Consider the following 26693-nt stretch of genomic DNA (forward strand, 5'->3'; position numbering starts at 1 on the left):
TATGATTTTGTTTTGCTTATTAGGGTGAGGGATGTTGGTGGTAGGAAATGAATACTTTTTCCTATTCCCGGGTCTGGTGAGACAGCAAACTGCAATAATGCACCTGTACTCCAACTTCTTATGAGCGCCCCCTATGCTAGCATGAGAAATTTTCTGCTTTTCAAACCAATAGGGCTTACCAATTTAAATAAATGAAAAAGTACCACTGCAATTGAAACATAAATTGGATATTTGGGCACAGGTCTGACATGGGACCACCACCTGCAGTCATTAATACTCCATACTGTACAGACAGGCACAAAGACAAAATCAGTACCTGATCAATATGGATCTGCCTATGGTTAAGAAAAGGTAAAGTTTAAGATTTAGATGTTCAATTATCTGGGTTGGAATGGGATGTCACCAAGATTCCCTATATGCTTTTAAATTAAGCCTTTACCAATATAAACCTACATATCTTTTTGAATGTGATACATGCAAGACTTCAAGCACAACATGTTTAACGTAACAATATCAAGTGCAGAAATTAGTTTAAGGCTAATTAAGCTATATTGCAGTAGGGACAATCAAATGTTTACATTCAATTTATAAATAATTGGATTGAATAGTTTTATAAACTCTGGGGTAGAATTTTCACAGGTGTTCTCCCAAGATCATGCTGTAACTTTGGCAATTACTAAGGAGCTATGGTGATAGATTGGGAGAATTCTGTGAAATATCGAGGCACGTATACAGCAGTAGTAATCAGAAGCCAGCTTTTCTTTTGCCATTGTAGCAAACTGATTAAAATGTTGCCTCATCCAAGTGTAAAAAAAGTTCCTGTAATTTTTAGGTTTCGTTCTCAACATGTTCAAAAAGAAATATCTTACTTGGTGCCATTAGCACAGCGTATTCTACATCCTTGTTTAGGAATGACCAGGCCAAGATGCATTCTTAGGCGGCAGTTTGTGGGTCCGGTGTGAGGCCATACATGAGTCCCTGGATGCATCACAGAATACTTAATCTAAAAAAAGATGCACAATAGTAAATTAAATATTATTTTCCCACATTAACAACCTACTACTGATTTTGACGAATACCTTAGGATAACAATTCTTACATCAAGAGAGTATGGGCCAACTTGCGTTAAGGACGTGACTGTTGACAAAACCTTTGCTAAAAATATTATTTACGTTCCTTAACTTTAGTAAAGGTGCCCTGGAATGACGATTCCTATGAAGAGAAGCCAGATTCTATGCAAATAACAAAGGATAGCTTAATAAAAACATAAAATACTAACAGCCAAAAATTTCAAATACAGATATCTTTTGTCCAAAATACAAAAGGATACAGGAACTGAAACTACTGTAGCTTTAACTGCTATGTTTGTAAGTTCATTAGATTCATGACAGATTCGCGAGGTTTGGAAAGTGGATGCCATCTGGAAAGCACAGACCACATATATTTAGCATCTGTTGTAGGGAAGGTCTTTGAAATGATCTTGAGAGATTGAGGGTGATCATTTGGAGAATAAGATTGCTAATGAACAATCTGCACAGATTCAAGAATGGAAGGTCATGTTTAAATAACTTGATGGAATTTTTTTCCAAAGATTTTATGGACATAATGGATGGGAAAATGCAGCTAATACCTGGATTTTTAAGATCTACTTTGTCAAATAATGCCTAGGATTGATTCACAGATTAAGAGATGAGGTATGGCTCTGAGTAGGAAACTGCTATACATCAGGAGACTTAGGCTAGCCATAAATGGTAAAGTTTTAGGATGGAAAGAACTCACAAGTGGGGGATGCGTGACACCAATCTTGGAGCCACAGATATTTTTAATATGTGCAGTGAGCTCCATTTATAGCAGATGCAGTCTGCCTAGCAATCAGGTAAATTGTACAAATTGTGGCTTCTGTATCCAATGTACTGAAAGTAACGGGCATGGAGTAAATTTGCGTGGACGCATCAACATGTGCATTACTTTTCTCCTCGCAAGACAACAGGCCTTCCTTATTTTCAGTTTCCCAGCCCTCTCAATTCTTGTCTGTCCTAACTTTCTGAGCAACACATTTGGGATCTGTCACAAGTAGCCAGTTATAAGTAGACAACAGTGCTGCAACAATTAGCCCATTATAAATGGTTTGTATTGTATTAGTGGTTTGATTAGCATATAGTAAGCATATCACCAAGTTTGAGATGATACCAAAGCAAGAGGAAGGGCAAATAATAAGGAACAGTGCAACCAGAATCAGAAGGATCTAGATCTTTTAGGTAACCGAGCCAATAGGTAGCTGTTGTAGCTCAATGCAGAAAATTATAAAATAATTAGATGTGTAAAGAACTGAAAGATGGAGTAAATGATAAATGGAACAATTTTGCTGACCACTGATTTAGAGATTTTAGTGGCTAAATTTGCTGTAAAAGAGGCAATCTGGGGCCATTAGCAAGAGGATACAGCAGCAGTATTATGTGACATTCTCAGGGCTTTGAGAGGTGCTAACAAATATGGTTTCAGTATCAGACATTTAAGTTTTTGATGAGAGGTCAAGGAAGTTGAGCTTTTTTGGGGGAGGTTGGGGTGGAGAAGCAGAGACTTCAAGTTAATCTAATTGAAATTTTGAAGGAGAATTGACAAAATTGACCAAAAATATGTCCAGAATATTGAAGGATTAAAATTATAGTCAAAAATGAGGAAGTTAGGCATGAGAAGGAAAGTCAGGCAGGACCTTTACAGCCAAAGGGGGACAGAATTATGTAATACGTTACGAGGAAAGATCATTGAAGCAAACGTTACAAATTGGATGCATTTCTTAAGCAAAAATGGATTTGAGGGAAATGGTGGAGAATAGGGTGTGGTCGATCTCTGAAAAAGGCATGGGCTTGTTTAGCTTAATGACTTTTTTCCTGTACTGAACAATGCTTGTGTCCTTTTGCCCTTACCAACCTATTTGCTGTTAGAGAAAAAACATCCTTTTCAGAAGAAATGTATGCATCCAGTAGGGTAAAGGCTCAACTATGAAGTCTTTTTTCACAACACCCATTCTCAATAACCTTTCTCGAACACAATAACCTTGTTCAAAATTCTTGAAAATTAAGCTGACCTAGACATGTTATTGATTCATCTGCTTTTCAAATAAGCCACTAAGTGCATCCTATTGATTCATAGGCGAAGAACAAAATGGGGGTGGGTAAGGCAGGGTTAAAGGTCAAAAGCATGCTGTCAACCCAGAAGCTACTAAGGAATAGCAGTTTTACTGCTTACGAATGATAATTGCTCACTGCAAGACCTACTATACAGGGTTTGAAGATCCTCTGACATAGCCTACTTCTGTTGCTATTCTTTTCAATGTACCAAACATTATATAATCTGTCTTTTGAGTTAGCACTACTAAGAAAAGAATACATTAACTCATCCCTGTGCAGCTGTTCTGTACGCCATGCTAGGTAGGGCAATCTAAATAGGACTCTCATGAATAGCTTTTTTTTTATAAAATAAGTTGACTATGTGACCCTTCACTGACCAAATAGGCCCACAAATAAAATGGACTCAGACAAAAGAAATGCACTGCTATTCAGCTTGTAAAGAACCGGTACAAACTGGCTGGGTTCCCCAGCTGTCATAGAAGGCTGATGTTCACAATTCACTCCTCCCAGTGGTTTCTGTGCAGTGTTTCCTGTTAGTTGGTACACAGCCAAATCCTTTCATGTGCAGTGAAACAGAGGCAGGCAGGCAGGCAAAGAGGCAGACAGGCAGGCACAGAGGCAAGCACAAAGGCAGGCAGGCAGCCAGGCACAGAGGCTGGCAGATAGGAGGCAGAGAGGTATAACACAAAGACACACAATTAGAATCTTAGGCCGGAATTTCATCAGCGCTGGGAGGCAGGAGGGCTGGTAAAATGGTGCTGGAAGGTGTCAAGAGGGGAGCCTAGCATCTTCCCACCACCACTGGATACTGTCAATGGCGGCAACGGCAACGGATGCGGTGCGGCTGCCCGCCTCTGGTTAATTGAACCGATGAATCAACCAATTAACAGCCACTTCCTTCTCCCGCCAGTATTGGGGCAGGCCTCCGCCACGTGGGAAAGATGCCAGGTAAACCATGGCAGCCCCAGCAGGTTCCTGCGTTTGGGGGGGGAGAAACCGGGTGGGGTGGGAGGAGGAGGGGTACCTTCCCTAATGATCGTTACATGGCCCACAAGGGGCCCCCAGGCAGAAATGGCCACCCTCTATGGGTCCGATGCTGCTGCTGGAGGGTTCACCCCTCCAACTGCAGGGACCTGCCTGCCTGGTCCAGTAAAAATAAAAACTTGCTTGGCCTTTGAGGGCACCTCAACATGGAGGTTCCCTCTTCCTTTCCCTGCAGCCTCAGCAGCAACCATCTCTATCGGTGGCACTGTCGAGGCTACTGAGCCTCTGACTGAGCCAGTAGTTCTGAGAGGAGGGCTTCTTAATTGGCTGATGCTGGTAAAATCCCACCCAGGGTTTTGCTGTCTGTTCACACAGGCTGAGGACCTGCTTTAGGTTTCCAGTAGTGGGACTACTGGCCTCCTTAAAAAATCCAGAAAGATCAGAGTTCATTTCCTGCCATTGTTCTGGAATGGCTGAATATGGGAACATAGGAGTAGGAGTAGGCCATTCAGCCCATCGAGCCTGCCCCACCATTCTATATGATCATGACTGATCCACTTCAATGCCTTTCCCCACACTATCCTCATATCCCTTTATTTCACTGGTATTTAGAAATCTGTCAATCTCTGCTTTAAACATACTCAATGATTGAGCTTCCAAAGCCCTCTGGGATAGAGAATTTAAAAGATTCACAATCCTCTGAGTAAAGAAATTTCTCCTCATCTCTGTCCGAAGTGGCTTCCTCATTATTTTGAAATTGTGTCCCCTGGTTCAAGACTCTCCAACCAGGGCAAACATCTTAGCTGCATCTACCCTGTCTAACCCTTTAAGTATTTTGTAGGTTTCAATGAGATCACCTCTCATTCTTCGAAACTCGAGAGAATACAGGCCCAGTTTCCCCAATTTCTCTTAATAGGACAATCCCGCCATCTCGGGAAAAGGTCTGGTGAACCTTTGTTGCACTCCCTCTACGGCAATAATATCCTTCCTAAGTAAGGGGACCAAAATTGCACACAGTACTCCAAGTGGGTCTAACCAAGGTTCTATACAACTGAAGCAAGACTTCACTACTCCTGTACTCAAATCCTCTTGCAATAAAGGCTAATATACCATTAGCCTTCCTAATTGCTTGCTGCACCTGCATGTTAGCTTTCAGTGACTTATTGACAAGGACACCCAGGTCCCTTTGTACATCTACACTTTCTAATCTCTTACCATTTAAGAAATACTCTGCACATCTGTCCTCCTACCAAAGTGGATAACCTCACATTTTTCTATATTATACTTCATCTGCTACGTTCTTGCCCACTCACTAAGTCTGTCCAAATCCCCTTGAAGCCACTTTGCATCTTGCTTCCAACACACATTCCCACCTAGTTTTGTGTAATCTGAAAACTTGGAAATATTACATTTGGTCCCCACATCCAAATCATTGATATATATTGTGAACAGCTGGGGCCCAAGCCTGATCTCAGCGGTACCCCACTAGTCAGAGCCTGCCAACGCGAGAATGACCCGTCTATTCCTACTCTCTGCTTTCTGCCTGTTAACCAATCCTTAATCCATGCCACTATATTACCTCCTATCCCATGTGCTTTAATTTTGCTAACCAATCTCCTGTGGGGGACTATATCAAAAGCCTTCTGAAAATCCAAGTACACCATGTCCACCGACTTCCTTTTATCAATTCTGTTAACATTTTCAAAAAACCCCAACAGGTTCGTCAAACATGATTTCCATTCATAAATCCTTGTTGACTATGCCCAATCAGATCATTATTATGCAAGTGTCCATTTATCACATTCTTTAGAATAGATTCTTGCATTTTTCCAATGACTGATGTAAGGCTAACAAGATCTGTAATTCCCTGTTTTCTCTCTCCCTCCCTTCTTAAATAGTGAGGTAACATTTGCAACCTTCCAATCTGCAGAAACTGCTCCAGAATGTATAGAATTTTGGAAGATGATCACCAATGCATCAACTATTGCCACAGCTACCTCTTTCAACACTCTGGTTTTGGGGAGTTATCAACCTTCAGCCCCATTAATTTCTCCAATACAACCTTCTTACTAATACTAATTTCCTTCAATTCCTCGTTCCCCCAATCGCTTGGGAGATTTATTGTATCTTCCACAGTGAAGACAGACACAAAGTAATCATTTAGCTTCTCTGCCATTTCTCTATTCTCCATTATAAATTCTCCCAGACTCTGCCTGTAATGGACCCACATTTGACTTAGCCAAACGTTTCCTTTTTACGTACCTGTAGATGCTTTTATATTTTTTGCTAGCTTATATTCATATTCTATTCTCCCTTTCTTTACCAGTTTCTTCGTCCTCCTTTGCTGTATTCTAAAATCTCCCAATCCTCAGGTTTACTACTATTTCTGGCAACTTTATAGGCCTTTTCTTTTAATCTTATACGATCCTTAACTTCCTTTGTTAGCCACGATTGACTACCTTTACTTTTTGGGGTTTTTGTGCCTTGAAGGAATGTATAGTTGCTGTAAACTATGTAATATTTCTTTAAAGACTATCTATTGCCTATATACTGTCATACCTTTAAATGTATTTTCCCAATCCAGCTCAGCCAATTTGCCCCTCATACCTTCATAATTTCCTTTGTTCAAATTGAACACCCTGGCTTCAGATTGAACTATCTCACTTTCAAACATAATGTAAAATTCCATCATATTATGGTCACTCATCCTTTTTTTTTTTTAATTCATTCATGGGATGCAGGCATCACTGGCCAGGCCAGCATTGATTGCCCATCCCTAATTGCCCTTGAGAAGGTGGTAGTGAGCTGCCTTCTTGAACCGCTGCAGTCCATTTGGGGTAGGTACCCCCACAGTGCTGTTAGGAAGGGAGTTCCAGGATTTTGATCCAGCGACAGTGAAGGAACGGCGATATAGTTCCAAGTCAGGATGGTGTGAGACTTGGAGGGGAACTTTCAGGTGGTGGTGTTCCCATGTATTTGCTGCCCTTGTCCTTCTAGTTGGTAGAGGTCACAGGTTTGGAAGGTGCTGTCTAAGGTGCTGCAGTGCATCTTGTAGATGGTACACACTGATGCAACTGTGCGTCGGTGGTGGAGAAAGTGAATGTTTGTAGATGGGGTGCCAATCAAGCTGGCTGCTTTGTCCTGGATGGTGTTGAGCTTCATGAGTGTTGTTGGAGCTGCACCCATCCAGGCAAGTGGAGAGTATTCCATCACACTCCTGACTTGTGCCTTGTAGATGGTGGACAGGCTTTGGCGAGTCAGGAGGTGAGTTACTTGCCTCAGAATTCCTAGCTTCTGACCTGCTCTTGTAGCCACGATATTTATATGGCTACTCCAGTTCAGTTTCTGGTCAATGGTAGCCCCTAGGATGTTGATAGTGGGGGATTCAGCAATGGTAATGCCGTTGAATGTCAAGGGGAGATGGTTTGATTCTCTCTTGTTGGAGATGGTCATTGCCTGGCACTTGTGTGGCGCGAATGTTACTTGCCACTTATCAGCCCAAGCCTGGATGTTGTCCAGGTCTTGCTGCATTTCTACACGGACTGCTTCAGTATCTGAGGAGTCACGAATGGTGCTGAACATTGTGCAATCATCAGTGAACATCCCCACTTCTGACCTTATGATTGAAGGAAGGTCATTGATGAAGCAGCTGAAGATGGTTGGGCCTAGGACACTACCCTGAGTAACTCCTGCAGTGATGTCCTGGAGCTCAGATGATTGACCTCCAACAACCACAACCATCTTCCTTTGCGCTAGGTATGACTCCAGCCAGTGGAGGGTTTTCCCCCTGATTCCCATTGACCTCAGTTTTGCTAGGGCTCCTGATGCCATACTCGGTCAAATGCTGTCTTGATGTCAAGGGCAGTCACTCTCACCTCACCTCTTGAGTTCAGCCCTTTTGACCATGTTTGAACCAAGGCTGTAATGAGGTCAGGAGCTGAGTGGCCCTGGCGGAACCCAAACTGAGTGTCACTGAGCAGGTATTGCTAAGCAAGTGCTGCTTGATGGCACTGTTGATGACACCTTCCATCACTTGACTGATGATTGAGAGTAGGCTGATGGGGTGGTAATTTGCCAGGTTGGATTTGTCCTGCTTTTTGTGTACAGGACATACCTGGGCAACTTTCCACATTGCAGGGTAGACGCCAGTGTTGCAGCTGTACTGGAACAGCTTGGCTAGGGGCGCGGCAATTTCTGGAGCACAGGTCTTCAGTACTATTGCTGGAATATTGTCAGGGCCCATAGCTTTTGCAGTGTCCAGTGCCTTCAGTCGTTTCTTGATATCACGCGGAGTGAATCGAATTGGCTGAAGTCTGGCATCTGTGATGCTGGGGACTTCAGGAGGAGGCCGAGATGGATCATCAACTCGGCACTTCTGGCTGAAGATTGTTGCAAATGCTTCAGCCTTATCTTTCGCACTGATGTGCTGGGCTCCCCCATCATTGAGGATGGGGATATTTGTGGAGCCACCTCCTCCAGTTAGTTGTTCAATTGTCCACCACTATTCACGACTGGATGTGGCAGGACTGCAGAGCTTAGATCTGATCCGTTGGTTATGGGATCGCTTAGCTCTGTCTATAGCATGCGGCTTACGCAGTTTGGCATGCAAGTAGTCCTGGGTTGTAGCTTCACCAGGCTGACACCTCATTTTGAGGTATGCCTTGTGCTGCTCCTGGCAAGTCCTCCTGCACTCTTCATTGAACCAGGGTTGGTCTCCTGGATTGATGTTAATGGTAGAGTGGGGGATATGCCGGGCCATGAGGTTACAGATTGTGGTTGAGTACAATTCTGCTGCTGCTGATGGCCCACAGCACCTCATGGATGCCCAGTTTTGCATTGCTAGATCTGTTCGAAATCTATCCCAATTAGCACGGCGATAGTGCCACACAACACGATAGACGGTATCCTAAATGTGAAGGCGGGACTTCGTCTCCACAAGGACTGTGCGGTGGTCACTCCTACCAATACTGTCATGGATAGAAGCATCTGCGGCAGGCAGACTGGTGAGGACGAGGTCAAGTATGTTTTTCCCTCTTGTTGGTTCCCCCACCACCTGCCGCAGACCCAGTCTAGCAGCTATGTCCTTGAGGACTCGACCAGCTCGATCAGTAGTGGTGCTATCGAGCCACTCTTGGTGATGGACATTGAAGTCCCCCACCCAGAGTACATTTTGTGCCCTTGCCACCCTCAGTGCTTCCTCCAAGTGGTGTTCAACATGGAGGAGCACTGAGGCATCAGCTGAGGGAGGGCGGTAGGTGGTAATCAGTAGGAGGTTACCTTGCTCATGTTTGACCTGATGCCATGAGACTTCATGGGGTCCGGAGTCGATGTTGAGGACCCCCAGGGCAACTCCCTCCCTACTGTATACCACTGTGCCACCACCTCTGGTCGGTCGGTCCTGCCGGTGGGACAGGACATACCCGGGGATGGTAATGGCAGGGTCTGGGACGTTGTCTGTAAGGTATGATTCTGTGAGTATGACTATGTCAGGTTGTTGCTTGACTAGTGTGTGGGACAGCTCTCCCAACTTTGGCACAAGCCCCCAGATGTTAGTAAGGAGGACTTTGCAGGGTCGACAGGGCTGGGTTTGCCATTGTCGTTTCTGTTGCCTGGGTCGATGCCGGGTGGTCCGTCCGGATTCATTCCTTTTTATTAACGTCATAGCGGTTAGGTACAACTGAGTGGCTTGCTAGGCCATTTCAGAGGGCATGTAAGAGTTAATCACATTGCTGAGGGTCTGGAGTCACATGTAGGCCAGACCAGGTAAGGACAGCAGATTTCCTTCCCTGAAGGACATTAGTGAACCAGATGGGTTTTTACAACAATCGACAATGGTTTCATGGCCATCATTAGACTAGCTTTTAATTCCAGATTTATTAATTAAATTCAAATTCCACCTTCTGCTGTGGTGGGATTCGAACCCATGTCCCCAGAGAAATACCCTGGGTCTCTGGGTTACTAGTCCAGTGGTAGTACCACTACGCCACCGCCTACCCATTGTAAACCTAAAGGTTCTTTTACAACAAGATTATTAATTTGCCCTTTCTCATTATATAATACTAGATTTAAAATAGCCTGTTCTCTAGTCAGTTCAACATACTGCTCCAGAAAACTATCCCTAACACACTCCAGAAACTCGTCCTCCACAGCATTAGTGCTCATTATGTTTACCCAGTCTATATGCAGATTGAACTCAACCATGATTACTGTATTACCCACGCCATATGCTTCTCTACTCTAATTAATACCACTCCCCACACTACCACTACTGTTTGGTGGCCTATAAACAACTCCTACCAATGTTTGCTGCCCCTTGCTGTTTGTTAGCTCCACCAAAACAAATTCCAAATTTTGTTCTTTCGATCTGAGATCCTCCCTTACTAACATACTGATCCCATCCCTTATGATCAGCACAACACCACCTCCTTTTCCTTTTTGCCTGCCCTTCCTAAATGTCGAATATGCTTGAATATTCAGTTCACAGTCTTGGTCACCCTGTAGCCACATTTCCATTATGGCAATTAGATCATACCCATTTACTTCTATTTGAGCCTTTAAATCAGCTACCTTGTTGCGAATGCTGCATGCATTCAGGTAGAATGCCCTTAACCTTGTCGTCTTGACTTTATTCTGCATTCTAAGCCTAGTTGATGCTCGTCTTTGTTTCGCCTGCCTTCTAATGTCACTTGCTATTTTTCTACCTCCTGTTGCCAGCTTTACTTCCTTCCAATTTGAGCCAGCCCTCAGGTTTCCACCCCCGACAAGCTAGTTTAAACCTTCCCCAACAGCACTAGCAAATCTCCCTGCGAGGATATTAATTCTGGTCCTGCTAAGGTGTAGTCCATCCATCTTGTACAGGTTCCACCTGCCCCAGAACTAGTCCCAATGCCTCAGAAATCTGATGCCCACCCTACTACACCAATTCTCCAGCCACATGTTCAATCGATCAATCCTCCTATTCCTACGCTCACTAGCACGTGGCACTGGGAGTAATCCTGAGATTACTGCTTTGGAGGGCCTGCTTTTTAATTTCTTTCCTAACTCCCTAAAATCTGCTTTCAGGACCTCATCTCTCTTCCTACCTACATCATTGGTACCAGTGTGGACCATGACCCCTGGCTGTTCACCCTCCCCCAGAAGGATGTCGCACAGGGGCTCCGTGTCATCCTTGACCCTGGCACCAGGGAGGCAACACACCATCCTGGAGTCACATTTACTGCCGCAGAAACGCCTGTCTGATCCCCTGAATATTGCATCCCTTGTCACTATTGCTCTTCCACCCTTCTTCCTCCCTGCCTGTCCAGCTGAGCCACTTGTGATGCCACAGACTTTGCTCAGACTGCACTCCTCAGAGGAACCATCGCTCTCACCAGTATCCAAAATGGAAAACCAATTACAAAGAACAAAGAACAGTACAGCACAGGAACAGGCCATTCGGCCCTCCAAGCCTGCGCCAATCTTGATGCCTGCCAAAACTAACACCTTCTGCACTTCCGGGGCCCATATCCCTCTATTCCCTTCCTATTCATATATTTGTCAAGATGTCTCTTAAACGTCGCTATCGTATCTGCTTCCACCACCTCCCCTGGCAGCAAGTTCCAGGCACTCACCACCCTCTGTGCAAAAAACTTGCCTCGCACATCCCCTCTAAACTTTGCCCCTTGCACCTTCAACCTATGTCCCCTAGTAACTGACTCTTCCACCCTGGGAAAAAGCTTCTGACTATCCACTCTGTCCATGCCGCTCATAACTTTGTCAACCTCTATCATGTCGCCCCTCCACCTCAGTCGTTCCAGTTAAAACAATCCGAGTTTTTCCAACCTCTCCTCATAGCTAATGCCCTCCAGACCAGGTAACATCCTGGTAAACCTCCTCTGTACCCTCTCCAAAGCCTCCACGTCCTTCTGGTAGTGTGGCAACCAGAATTGCAAACAATATTCTAAGTGTGGCCTAACTAAGGTTCTGCACAGCTGCAACATGACTTACCAATTTTTATACTCTATGCCCTGACCGATGAAGGCAAGCATGCCGTATGCCTTCTTGACTACCTTATCCACCTGCGTTGCCACTTTCAGTGACCTGTGGACCTGTACGCCCAGATCTCACTGCCTGTCAATACTCCGAAGGGTTCTGCCATTTACTGTATACCTCCCACCTGCATTAGACCTTCCAAAATGCATAACCTCACATTTGTCCGGATTAAACTCCATCTGCCATTTCTCTGCCCAAGTCTCCAACCGATCTATCTCCTGCTGTATCCTCTGACAATCCTCATCATTATCCGCAACTCCACCAACCTTTGTGTCGTTCGCAAACTTACTAATCAGACCAGCTACATGTTCCTCCAAATCATTTACATATACTACAAACAGCAAAGGCGCAACAAAGGTCCAGTGCAGGAGGGTTTTCTGACACAGTACGTAGACAGGCCAACCAGGGGTGATGCCACATTGGATTTGGTACTGGGTAATGAACCCGGCCAGGTGTTAGATTTAGATGTAGGTGAGCACTTTGGTGATAGTGATCACAATTCGGTTAGGTTTACCTTAGCGATGGGCAGGGACAGGTATATACCGCAGGGCAAAAATTATAGCTGGGGGAAAGGAAATTATGATGCGATTAGGCAAGATTTAGGATGCGTAGGATGGGGAAGGGAACTGCAGGGGATGGGAACAATCGAAATGTGGAGCTTATTCAAGGAGCAGCTACTGCGTGTCCTTGATAAGTATGTACCTGTGAGGCAGGGAGGAAGTTGTCGAGCGAGAGAGCCGTGGTTTACTAAAGAAGTTGAAGCGCTTGTCAAGAGGAAGAAGGCGGCTTATGTTAGGATGAGACGTGAAGGCTCAGTTAGGGCGCTTGAGAGTTACAAGCTAGCCAGGAAGGATCTAAAGGGAGAGCTAAGAAGAGCAAGGAGAGGACACGAGAAGTTATTGGCGGATAGGATCAGGGAAAACCCTATTCCTCCGCCTCACAGATGCACAACAGTAACTCCAAACGCCGCTCGAGTTCTGAAACCCGGAGCTCAAGCTTCTGCAGCCAGTGACACTTCCTGCAGATGTGCTCGACTAGGACACGTGGTGGGTCCATAACTTCCCACATACCGCAGAAAGTACATTCCACTTGGCCAAGCTGACCTGCCATAACGTAACTTTAAAAACTTATTATTACAATGAGAAGTAAAATAACGTACCAGTTATTCACCAATCAAATTCTTCCTCTGTTCCAAAGAGAGGTTGCTACATGGACACTGGCCTCACCTGCCCATGTTCCATTAGTTTAGCAAGCAATCAAAACAGTGTGAAAATATACAAAACAAATACATTTCTATCAAAATTTGTATATGTTTTGTATTCAATTCTGTGCTCACCCCCCCCTACGCACACTACCCCAGAAGGGAAGGCTGCTGTCCCCTGCAAGATAGGGATCTCTCTATAACAATGTCAAAAACTACTTGTTGGCTCCTCTGTTTTGGGACAGTTGTAGGTCTCTGACCATAGACTTGGCTAAAACTGGCAAACTTGTTTCTCTGGAGTGAAGTCTGAATGCCAATTAAAACTGGATTATTTTTTTAACAGGCTCCCAAAACAGTCTAATATGTGCCCACAAGAAAGTTTTAAAAAACATATATTCCAGCCATAGTTGAATTCTTCCCAAAGCTCCCACTTGCAAATTTACATTAGACAGCCGTGATATGAAAGAGCTTCCATTTATGTAGTGCCTTTCACTACTGCAGGACGTCCCAAAGCGTTTACAGCTAATAAAGTACCTTTTGAAATGTATTCATGGTTGGAAAATGTGGCAGCCAATTCGTGCACAGCAAGGTCCCAAAAACACAAATAAGATAATGACCAAGATAATCTGTTTATTAATGGTGGTGGTTGAGGGATAAATAATAGCCAGGACATAGGATAGAACTAATTCGCTCTTCCTTCAAACGTGCCATGGATCTGTTACATCCACCTTTGGGCTCTAAACGAGAGGGCAGGAGTTTAAAATACAAATGTGCTAGTTTCCAAATCTATCCTCATTTGTTTTGAGTTGGACCAACCAACCAACCTCAAAGGGAAGAAATACTGACAGAATCAATTTAGATAACCAACATTAACAAAGAAATGCTAAAGAGCAATTACCCAAACAGCTTTCCCTCCTTACAAAGAGGCAGTAAGGCAGCAGATGGAAGCTATGTGGATTGCTGGGAAAAAACACAGAAGGGAAAGGAGATATTAATAAATTACTAAGTACTTCTATGTAAAGAGATCAAAGGTGACTGTACGTTGTGGTATCAATGAACTAACAGAATGATTCATTGCTGAGGAAAAGAAACCATTTGACATATAGCAGCTTCACGTATAAAAATGCAACAAAAATATCTTTGATTTGGAAGCCATAATTATATTGAAGTTTTCTATTCACCACTGTCACCTTTATACTCACATCTGAATTACAAAAAAAGGCTTGCATGGGAAATGGAAATGTAGTCACTGTACTTTTGAAATGCTCTATGGCATCCATTAAATAAAGCAGCAACACCAGACCAATGATACATCAATTTTTGTTGTGTAGAGCATAAGACTTTTCAAAGGTTTTAACAGTTAGAGCTCGTTTCACTAATTCCAACTAATGAGAAGTGTTGGTGATTGATGTGCAGCACCATCCATAGGAGAAGGGCATTTTCTCTTCAATAATCATGACAACAATTTTGATCTCCAGCAGAAACCCAAACCCAGGAGGAATATTAAATATATAACAATCAGTAGTTCCCAGCAGAGCAGTACAGAACAGACTCAATCCCTGTTGTCTGCTCAATCAGCTGATCTCAGCCAGCATGGCAGCAGAGGCATTGATCATAGGGTCAATGAGGAGCAGTAAAAAGGTTTTCCACTGCAGGCATGCTAGAAAGTACCTTTGTGTTGATGTTGGCTGAGATAAGAATGGCCTTGGCTGTGATTTGGCTACATTTGAATAGTTTTCCAAAACTCAATATTTTGACTTAGACATGAATGGGCAGTTGGAAAAGAAGGCTGCTGGTACCCTTCAGCCTTAACAAAGAACTTTAGGAGAAAAGAAAATTAGTATCAAATGTAAGACTCTCAAGTGGACTTTTAGGCTTCACTGCACTCCCTATGGTAATGATGTGATATCTCCATTGTGCGTATTAACCATTCTTGAGGCCCCTAGATAGAAATGGTCAGTGTAGTTTTGTACTGTAGACCTATATGCATTAAGAATTTGGTAAGGTGTGCATTTGAGATCTGTGGCATGTGTGAACGGAGTAAGCAACAATGTGTCTCTTGAACCAATCAGATTGAAGAATCCTTACTGAGCCACACAGAGTTTAAACTAGGAAGTGTAAATTACAATATTTGATTCAATGTAAAATTATGTACAGAAAGCAAAATAAAGATAGATAAAGAAAGATGGGATTGAGAAGATGGATCGATGGAAAATTAAACAAAAAATTGTTTTAATTTTTATAGAAACTCCAACAACAATTAATATAGGAAGGAATGAAATTCAGCACTTGTAAAAGTAAATTTTCAGTGCCTGACAGATTGTCTGGTAGTAATTAAGAACTATTGCGAAATAAAACATTCACTTACACTTTAACGGATAAGTCCTAACTTTTGCTGGCATGTTTAGTGGATATCTAGTGGGCAGGTGCTGCAAATTCACGCCTTTCATGTGTTTTAATGCCAAGTCTCCTGGCGAGGTACTGGTGTAGCGAAACTTGTGGAGGAGTACGGCAACTCGGACAGCAACTTCCTGATTTCCATGTTTAACTGCGCATGTGCAGATGCCACGACTCTGGATGTCAAGCTAATTACTAATGCCATATGTGTCAAGACACAGTCAAGATCTTAATGAATTGTTTCATAAAGTGATGACATTTTAATTGGTGTGAAAGAACAATGCATTTAACAGATTTTTTCTGAAAAACTGTGGCTGGTCTTATAGGCCTGTATGCTGTGAGGATTTTCAACTAAAAAGTTATATTTGACTCAAAGTAGAATTTAGATTTATTCTGAACTGATAAAGGATGCGTTTCATGTCTTCCTCTGTTCAAAATTCATAGGCCATATTTCACTAATTTTATAATAGAAACCTATAAAATATCTTGAAATCTTCATACAGCATTCAGCGCTGAATCAATAAATTATTTCTACAATAAAAGATTATGAAAAAGTGAAAACACCTGTCCACGTTTGCAGCCTGTTGACTCAGGAAACTTTTCAAATAAGGCACATGTTTTTGGGACTTGTTTACAGGAATTCTCAGTCCTACGACCTATTGGGAAATAGAAAAATATATACAAATCAGCAGCTGCATGACCATAATTTCAGACTGTCATAATTAGATGCACAGTCAATGAATTGTTAATTTAACAACCATTCCCAGCCATACTACAAACTTTACATTCAATTAAATCCTAATTGATGTACTTCTTTTACACATCTAGTCAGAGCTCACATATTATGATTTCCTCACGCATCACATTTCCCTTGCTGTTGTACAAAATATACAAACATACCAGAATAGAAGAATGTTTTTTAATTCTCAGGCATTTTGAATTCTTTCATCTTGGCTTGAAAACATTACAAGGAGGGGTTAGAAGGAGTAAATCTGTTTAGGATTAAACTGGGGTAAAATTACTCTGATGTAACACCCAAAAGAATCCCACTTAGTAACAAATGAAAAAGTTTAAGAAACTTCATCAATTTGAACAATCCAATTTACATATACTGTACTCCTGTCCATCATCCCCACCAATTCCAAAATCATTCTCAATTCGTATGACATTTTGCTTACATATCGACATTTGTTCAGATGGGACATGGTCATGTGTCCCTAACATATCACAATTAAGCACATCTTTAGTATGAATTGTTAGATTTCCTAATATAATAGCATTTTCTTGCCAATTCATCTTTTATTTACAAAGCTTTTATGTCTAATTCATTCAACCAACCTATACCAAGTGGGGAAAAATGAACTTCTCCACAGGTACAATTTTACCTTAGTAATAATAGAGACTTTACAGTGTAAGTAACACAGATTCACTGACAGCTATGCATACTAGCTCAACTTTCTGCATGTAGGAGTCCAATTCTATCCAAGGACTGTAATTGAGCGTTCAGTGACTGTGTATTCAAGTGCTCTGAAAGCTCTAATACATGCCTCCACTGGGAGACGACAATGCAGTATCTCCCACTGAGGCTACTTTACAATTTGCTACTCTGTCATGTATAAAACAGGTTGTTCTGATACTCTAATTTTTCACATTATTTTACCAACAAAATGAATTGAAAACTGCTTCACCTCTAAAAAAATCTGTTTATAAATTACAAAACATTTTTACAGTGCACCAGGGTAAACCATTTTAACATTACATTTCAGTTTAGCTATTTCAATTGCCATTAATTCCTGTTGGGTTTTTGACAACTGAACAGTGTTCAGTAAGGTACCAATAGGTTATTAGTATGGAGGAGGAGGGGAATCACATCTAAGCTTAATATTATCCTCACCAGACATTCAAAAGTGCAGTTTCTAGCAAAGGTCTCAGATTAGAAAATCAGGAGCAGAAACTTGTACCTATTTTTCTTCCTTCTCTAATCCTGGGTGCTGAAGTCAATTGTTAATTGTATATCAATTGTGTCTAATTATATGCAGGTGGAGAGCATCAATTGGGGTTTCCCTTGAGCAGATATAAAGAGACACTTTTTCATTATTTGTTTGAGGGATGTGTGGGTGTTGTTGGCTATGGCAGCATTTATTGCCCATCCTGAATTGCCCTAGAGAAGGTGGTGGTTCTTGAACTGCTGCAGTCCTTGGGGTGTAGGTACACCAACATTGCTGTTAGGATGGGAGCTCTAGGATTTCAGTGACAGTGAAGGAAAGGCAATATGGTTCCAAGACAGGATGGTGTGTGGCTTGGAGAGAAACTTGCAGGTGGTGGTGTTCCCATGCATCTGCTGCCCTTGTCCTACTCGGTGGTAGAGGTCACCGGTTTGGATGGTGCTGTTGAAGGAGTCTTGGTGAGTTGGTGCAGTGCATCTTGTATATGGTACACACTACTGCCACTGTGTTGGTGGTGGAGGGAGTGAATGTTCAAGGTGGTAAATGGGGTACCAATCAAGCGGGCTGGTTTGTCCTGGATGCTGTCGAGCTTCTTAAGTGTTGTTGGAGCTGCACTGTCTAGGCAGATGGAGAGTATTTCATCATGTTCCTGAAACTGCTGTGGAGCTGAGTTAGGAGATGTATGTTTGTAATGGTTTACTCTCTAAATAAATGTTAGACTGAGTAAAGATTAGCGCTGGTTCTATCCTTCACCAATTGGCTTTCTTGAGTATAACATGGTAGCAGAGTGGTTGCCTAAAGGTGAAGGTTGGAAACTAAGGAGAAAAAAAAAGACAGAAATCTAGTAGCCATTGTAAGAAATAGCAGAAAGCAAGAGTAAATTGTTGGGGTATAATTATCCTGTTATTCTCAGAGTCTGAACCATATGACCAGTGGAAGAATGAAGTTGATTTGTGGACACTGGTTATGTCCCCGCCAAAGAGGAAACAAGGTCTGGCCTTGGCACTATTGCTTCCTACCAGAAATAAAATCAAATAAAGTATCTTGTGAGCTGGATGCCTGCCTGATGATGGTTTGGGTTTTCCATTAGAGTTCTTTGATGAAACTTATAAGAAAGATGATGCTTAATAGGCATGATCAGACTTTAGTAGATTTTGGAAAACAATGGTTATTCAATGGAGGTACATATGGCTGACTATGTTAGCATTTAAATTGCTGGATTGTGCTAGGGTGTTGCATATGGATATGCTACTGGTTCTAATGATATTCAGTTTCTAGGAGACAGACTCCTGTCAGATCAGATGTCCGTTAGCTTAAAAATTCCAGGGGAAATGGTCATTTTCTGCAGCCTTGGTGGAACATCTGGGACATTCCACAGATCCACAGAATGGAGGACTCAATGATTGCTGGATTTAGAAATGGTCTAGATACTGGATGCAGGCATCAGTACAATGGAAGGGCTGCAGATAGGCAGAATGAGGATGAAAGCACCTTTAGCAGATCTGGTGATTACAGCAGAAGACAGAATTGGAACAGCAATAATATGCAAATGAATCTCACAAATGCTCAATTAACTGTTAATAGGTGTTTCAGGTGTGACTCAAAGTATCATTATGTGATGAACTGACCCAAAGCGGACAGACAAGGTCCTTGGAATGGCACATGACATGGAGAATTGAGGCAGAAAACAATGAAGAATCCAAACAAATTGTACTAGTCACAATTAGTCCTGTGATAAATGTGTTAGTTGCAGACTTATTCAACCTGTGTTGTGCTAGATAGTGCTTGCACTTCGATAGTATGTAGAACAGTTTGGTTAAAATGTTATCTAGATTCACTAGTGATGTGTAAAATGAAGGGTTAATAGGGTTACTAAGGTTCACACAGCTGAAGTTTTTCTTTTGCTGAACTTTTTCTATCATGAGGCCTTGGTCTATTTATCTGTTGCAAGAGACAAAATTGGGGAGGGCGAAATTGCAAAGAAGAATGAGTATTGAAAAGAAGTGTATAAGCAATAGTAAGATCATCAAAATGTCATGAGTAACCAACTGTATTAATTTTGCATAACATTATTGGATAATTATCTCTGCTGTAAGCATGATTTTTTCGAGAGACTTTAGCATGCTGAAGGCACTCCCTTGCTTGTTATAAAGATTTTCTAAGTTCAGCTCACTTGACTCTGAATAGGGTTTTGTCCCACAACAACTAGTGAGGATTGACGCAAGGCTCAGGAGTATAAAAGTACTACTTGCTTTAGGTTTGGTAATGACAAAACATTGAGGCAACTAAAGAGTGTTGTAATTTAATGTAAAATAGCTGGACTAAGCCACTTTATTGGGACTGATGTCTCTAGTGAGATACCTATCGCTGTTGAGTAAATCTTCTATGAAAAGGCACAAGTAAGACTTGACATGGAGCATGATAAGGCAATTTATTTTTGGAAAGTCAGTGGATCTGCAGTTTTAGGACATTATCGTATCCCCTTAACAAAACCTGATGTTTCTTATCAGTGTTAGACAAGTATTAATGATCAGGGACAGGAATATGTGACTGAGTCAGGCAGCAAAGGCCATCCTCAGCCCTTGTAATTGAAAAACAAATTCGCGGTTCTTCCAGCTTATATGGACAAGAGCAAGGGCTGTAGTGTGGATGAACAGGAAGCCATTCAAGTGGGGGGAGTTAAAATGAATGTAGTGCTAGTAGAGGACAGTACAGTCGAGGGGGATAGACACTGTTATCTGCAGCTGAGAATGAGAATCCAGAAGGCTGTGTTGCCTGCCTGGTGCCAGGGTTTGGGACATCTGCTCAGGGCTGGAGAGAAACTTGCAGTGGGAGGGGGAGGATCCAGTTGTTGTGGTCCATGTAGGTACCAATGACATACACAGGACTAGGAAAGAGGTTCTGTATGAGGAGCTAGGCACTAAATTAATAAGCAGTATCTAAAAGGTAATAATCTCTGGATTATTACCTGAGCCACGTGCAAATTGGCATAAGGTAAATAAAATTAGAGATGAATGCATAGCTCAAAGACTGGTGTGGGAGAAGTGGGTTTCAGTTCATGGGGCACTGGCATCAGTACTGGGAAAGTGGAGGCTGTACCATTGGGACAGACTTAACCTGAACTGTGCTGGGTCCAGTGTTCTAGTGAGTTGTATAACCAGGGAAGTAGAGGGTTTTAAACTAAATAGAGGGGGGAAGGGACCATATAAGGGGAGATTGAATAAATTAAAAAGAAATGACAAGGCAATAGATCAACGTAGCAATAAAGATAATGATAATCACCGAGAATGGCAGGAAGGGGCAGTGATTGCGAACTTAAGAATATGCCAGCAGATAGGGCCAGAGTTTACAAAAACAGTAAATATAAAACAATTAAGGGTCCTGTATCTGAATGCCTGCAGCATTCACAATGAAACAGCTGAATTGTCAGCTCAAATAGAAATTCATATGTATTACCTGATAGCCATTAGAGATGTGGGGAAACCAAAGCTGGGACTTGAATATCCATGGATATGTGACATTCAGGAAGGACAGGAAGCTGGGAAAATGTGGTGGGGTGGCTCTGCTAATTAAAGAGGGCGTTAGTACTGCAGTGAGAGATGACCTTAGTTCTAAATATCAAGATGTAGAATCCGTTTGGATGGAACTAATAAAGAGCAAGGGGCAGAAATATTGGTGGGAGTTGTTCATAGGCCAGCAAACAGCAGTGGTAATGTAAATCACAGTATAAATCAGGAAATTAGAGTTGTGTGTAATGTAATACAGTAGTCGTGGGAGATTTCAATCTACATATATAGACTGGGTATACCTAATTAGTATTAATACTGTGGAGGACAAATTCTTGTCATGTATGCGAGATGGCTTTCTAGAGTAGTATGTTGAGGAACCAACGAGGGAATGGGTTATTTTAGGTCGAGTATTGTGCAATGAAAAAATGCTAATTAATAATCTTGTTGTAAAGGAGCCTTTAGGAAAGAGTGACTGTAATATGACAGAATTATACATTATGTTTGAAAGTGATGTAGTTTGATCAGAAACTAGGGTCTTAAATCAAAGCAAAGGAAACTATGAAGTTATGAGGGGCAAATTGGCTATGGTGGATTGGGAAACTACGTTAAAAGATATGATGGTAGACAGGCAGTGACTAACATTTAAAGAACTAATACATAAATTACTACAAAAATACATTCCTCTAATGCTTAAAATCCCAGCAAGGAAAGTGTTCCAACTGTGGCTAACAAAATAAATCAAGGATTGTTTTAGATCATAGAGGCATATAAAGTTGCCAAAAAAAGGCTAAGCCTGAGGAGTGGGAGCATTTCAGAATTCAGATAAGGAGGACCAAGAAAAAGATTAAGAAATGGAAAACAGAATGAGAGTAAACTCGCGAGAAACATAAAAATGGATTGTAAAAGCTTATAGGTATATAAAAAGGAAAATATTAGCAAAAACAAATGTTCCATTACAAGCAAAATCAGGAGAATTTAAATTGGGGAATAAGGAAATGGCAGAGAAACTAAACAAATACTTCGTATCTGTCTTCATGAAGGAAAATACCAAAAACTCTCCAGAAATAATGGAGAATCAAGGGACTAGTGTAAATGAGGAACAGCAAGATATTAATATAAATAGTAGTTTAAAAAAAAAGTACTACAGGAATTAATGGGATGTAAAATAGATAAATCCCTTGGACCTGATGATCTACATCCCAGTGTTGAAAGAGGTGGCTGTAGAGACAGTAAATGCATTGGTGGTCATTGGGGGGGGGGAGAAAAAGGGGAACAACAGACCTGTTTGTCTAACATCAGTCGTAGGGAAAATGCTAGAATCTATAATAAAGTTAGTGATAACAGGACACTTAGAAATAATGGTCGGATTGGGCAGAGTCAACATGGATTTATGAAAGGAAAATCATGTTTAACGAAAGTGTTGGGAGTTTTTTTGAGGATGTAACTAGCACAATAGATAAGGGGGAACTGGTGGATGTGGTACATTTAGATTCAGAAATCTTTTGATAAGGTCCCACACAAGAGGTTAGTAAACAAAATTCGAGCACACAGGATTGGGGGGGGAATATACTGGCATAGATTGAGAACTGGTTAATGGACAGAAAACAGTGTAGGAATAAATGGGTAATTTTCAGGTAGGCAGGCTGTGACTAGTGGGGTACAGCAAGGATCAATGCTTGGGCCCCAGCTAGTTACAATTTATATCAATGATTTGGATGTGGGGTTAAATATAATAATTCCAAGTTTGCAGACAACACAAAACTAGGTGGATGTATGAGTAGTGAGGAGGATGCAAAGACACTTCAAGGGGATTTGAAGAGGCTAAGTGAGTGGGCGAAAATTTGGCAGATGGAATACGTGGGGAAATGTGAGGTGGTTCACTTTGGTAGGAAAAACAGAGATACAGAGTATTTCTTAAATGGTGAGAGGCTGGGAAGTGTTGAACTTCAAAGGGACTTGGGTGACCTGAAAGCTAATTTGTAGGTACAACAAGCAATTAAGAAGGAAAATGGTATGTTGGCCTTTATTACAAGAAAGGGTATGGCTTTAGTGAGTTAGGTACAAAAACTTTGAAGAACAGATAGAAATGAGAGAATTATTAAGGGTGAGTGGATAATTCTGTATGAAAGTATAATACAATATTAAATGAAAGATCACAGGTCAGTAAAACAGCTGAATGAGTATTAGAGCGTAAGAGAAAATTGTCAAGCATGAAAGCTGGAGAACCTGGAGTGGGGTTATCCTGAAATGGAGACAAGCACTAAGGGAAACTACTGCTTAAACTCATCATCCTCCTCCAACTCCCTAACAACCATTACAAGACCCAAATGAATACCCATGCTGAGCACTAAGCAAGAATCTAATTTTTTTTGGAATAATTCTCTCAATTCCCACTGCTACCTTTAATTTTTCCCAGCAAATGACTATTGAAATATAATGGGGAGTGGAGTCATAAAGAATCAAAATGATTTGGACAAAATATATGACAGAACAATAGCAGATGAAATTTAATACAGGCAAGTGTAAAATATTGAGCACAGGTAGGAAAGATGTTCTCCTTGATTAGCATTGAAATAGCCATGAATAATAGTCAGTTATACAGCACAGAAACAGACCCTTTGGCCCACCGTGTCCACGCCGGCCATCAAGTCTATCTATTCTAATCCCATTTTCCAGCACTTGGCCCGTAGCCTTGTATGTTATGGCGTTTCAAGTGCTCATCTATTGTGAGGGCTCCTGCCTCTACCACCCTTTTAGGCAGTGTTCCAGATTCCAATCACCCTCTGGGTGAAAAACTTTTCCTCAAATCCCCTCTAAACCTCCTGCCCCTTACCTTAAATCTACGCCCCCTGGTTATTGACCCCTCTGTTAAGAGAAAAAGCTTCTTCCTATCTATGCCCCTTATAATTTTGTATACCTCAATCAGGTCCCCCCCCCTCAGCCTTCTCTGCTCTAAGGAAAACAACCCTAGCCTATCCAGTCTGTCTTCATAGCTGAAATGCTCCAGCCAGGCAACATCCTGGTGAATCTCCTCTACACCCTCTCCAGTGCAATCACATCCTTCCTCCTGTGTGGCGTCCAGATCTGTACACAGTACTCCAGCTGTGACCGAACTAGCGTTTTATACAGCTCCATCATAACCTCCCTGCTCTTGTACTCTATGCCTTGGCTAGTAAAGGCAAGTATCCCATTGTTACGACCCACCGCTCCAGTCAAAGCCCCCAACCAAAATATACGATTCTGATTTTGGTGGGACCAACACACTGTTAATTCAATCCCATTGCTCCACAGATCGGCTAACATATCATTTAAAACTTTCCAAATTAAAGAAAGACCCAGCCAAATTGTACCATCTATTAACCCCCAAATGAGGCTAACCAAACCAGGTGTCTTTAAATCAACAAATTAACTCTTTAATTAGAAGAACTAAATTCTTAAACACTATGAAGATGTAAACAACATTTAAAATAGAAAAATTAGAGTCCTTGTAAATTAACAGTCCAATGTTGCCTAAAGTCCTCACAGAATGTTGCTTTCCTTCTCCAGCGAATTTCAACAATTAACGACTTTCCAGCACTTTCAACAGAATCAATCTGACTTTAGAGTTTTTGAGGGATAAAAGATTGTCACAGTCTGACTTTCCTCCCTTCAGTTTAAATTACCAGAGATCTGTGTTCTGGCTTGCTGTTTTATAATTTTGAGATAATAATTAAATAGACTAAAATCCTATTCCTTCAGTTTAAATAGCTGAGAGCTCTTTTTCAGATGTGCCAAAAATCACAGCTGTGTCCTCTGTCTGTGTGTTAGAACAAACTGTCTTCAACTAAAAGCCAGTTCAAGCTGAGTTGTAACAAATGTATGGCATGAGACTCACTCCCAGTGGCTGTGTCTATGGTAACGAGAAAGCACCCTTTGGATTGCAGTCTCCAAATGGCTGTTTCTAAGGCAACAAAAATGCACCTTCCTATAACTCCTGAGGCTTGCTAGTTCTTAAAGCAATACTTATCCCTCGCAAGCCTTAAAGGCAAACTGCATATTTCAGAAAAAAAAACTACAGGACCATGACACCATATGCCTTCCTAACCACCTTATCTACCTTTGCTGCTACCTTCAGTGATCTATGGACAAGTACACAAAGGTTCTTCCTATGGTCCTACCACCCATTGTATATTCCCTTGTCTTGTTAGTCCTCCCAAAATGCATCACCTCACACATTTCAGGATTAAATTCAATTTGCCACTGCTCCGCCCATCGTACCAGCCCATCTATATCGTTCTGTAATCTAAGGCTTTCCTCCTCACTATTTACAACACCACCAATTTTCGTGTCATCTGCGAACTTACTGATCACACCTCCTATATTCACGTCCAAATCATTAATGTACACTACAAACATCAAGGGTCCCAGCATTGATCCCTGCAGCACACGACTGGTCACAGGCTTCCAATCGCAAAAATAACCCTCAACCATCACCCTCTGCCTCCTGCCACTAAGCCAATTTTGGATCCAATTTGCCAAATTGCCCTGGATCCCATGGGCTCTTGCCTTCCTGACCAATCTCCCATGCAGGACCTTATCAAAAGCCTTACTGAGGTCCATGTAGACTATATCAACTGCTTTACCCTCATCTACACACCTAGTCACCTTCTCAAAAAATCAATCAAGTTTGTTCAACATGATCGCCCCCTGACAAAGCCATGCTGACTATCCTTGATTAATCCTGCCTCTCCAACTGGAGGTTAATCGTGTCCCTCAGAAGTTTTTCCAATAGTTTCCCTACCACTGATGTTATATATAAAGTTGAAAGGGACTTGGGAATCACTAGACTCAAGTTCAACATGTCTGACCACGAAGCAGCAGTGGACAAAGTCAATAGAATGTTGAACTTATGAAAGTGCTTCCAATTTTTAATTTTTTTTTGTGGACTGGTGTCTTAAAATTGAAAAGATTCCATGGCTGTGAATTTTATTTTTACAAGGGTCACAGAGGTTTTTTTTGTTGAAAACAACATTTACTGCAAGTCACATGCCTTAAACTCAATAAGCAACCTTGGTGACTTGGGGAAGATGTTTACAGAGAAGTGACGTGTCAAGATTTAGGATGTTCAGGAAGTTTTGCTTTTGGGATATTGCTTTGATTTTCTGGTTGGGGTGTGGGCTGTTTTGAGTTAGTTGAAGGTCAGCCTGCCAAGAGAGGAACGCCCAGCTCATCGCTTTCTTCACTTCTCTGAAAAGCCCAGAGAGTTTAGTGTGTGTGAGAGCTAACACTCCTGATGCTGCATTTCTCCTGAGAAGCTGGGAAAAACCTGCCAGATTAATTCTTGATGCCACCTGAAAAGAACTGCTCCAGAAAAGATTCCAGTGACCTGTCTACATGTTCCCGGATGCCAGACTGTATGCCATTATGGGACACAACATATCTCAACCGTTTTCTACAAGTATCTGACAAGTTTTTTTTTGTAAAAGAGCTCTGCAGACAAAATTTCTTTATTTTT

At 41.8% G+C, this 26693-nt stretch overlaps 1 protein-coding gene across 6 annotated transcripts in view; it reads right to left on the reverse strand.

Annotated features, from left to right (window-relative positions):
- LOC137369997 (aspartyl/asparaginyl beta-hydroxylase-like) overlaps positions 1-26693 on the reverse strand; it is a 295423-nt gene that overhangs the window by 4825 nt on the left and 263905 nt on the right. For all 6 annotated transcript variants that reach the window (XM_068031905.1, XM_068031903.1, XM_068031904.1 and 3 more), the window contains 2 exons: positions 16309-16400; positions 870-1003 (listed from right to left, as the gene is read on the reverse strand). In XM_068031905.1, coding sequence (XP_067888006.1) covers positions 870-1003; positions 16309-16400 — 226 coding nt within the window. The remainder of the gene's footprint in view (positions 1-869; positions 1004-16308; positions 16401-26693) is intronic.

Source organism: Heterodontus francisci, chromosome 5 (genome assembly GCF_036365525.1).
Source record: "Heterodontus francisci isolate sHetFra1 chromosome 5, sHetFra1.hap1, whole genome shotgun sequence".
NCBI classification, from domain to species: Eukaryota; Metazoa; Chordata; class Chondrichthyes; order Heterodontiformes; family Heterodontidae; genus Heterodontus; species Heterodontus francisci.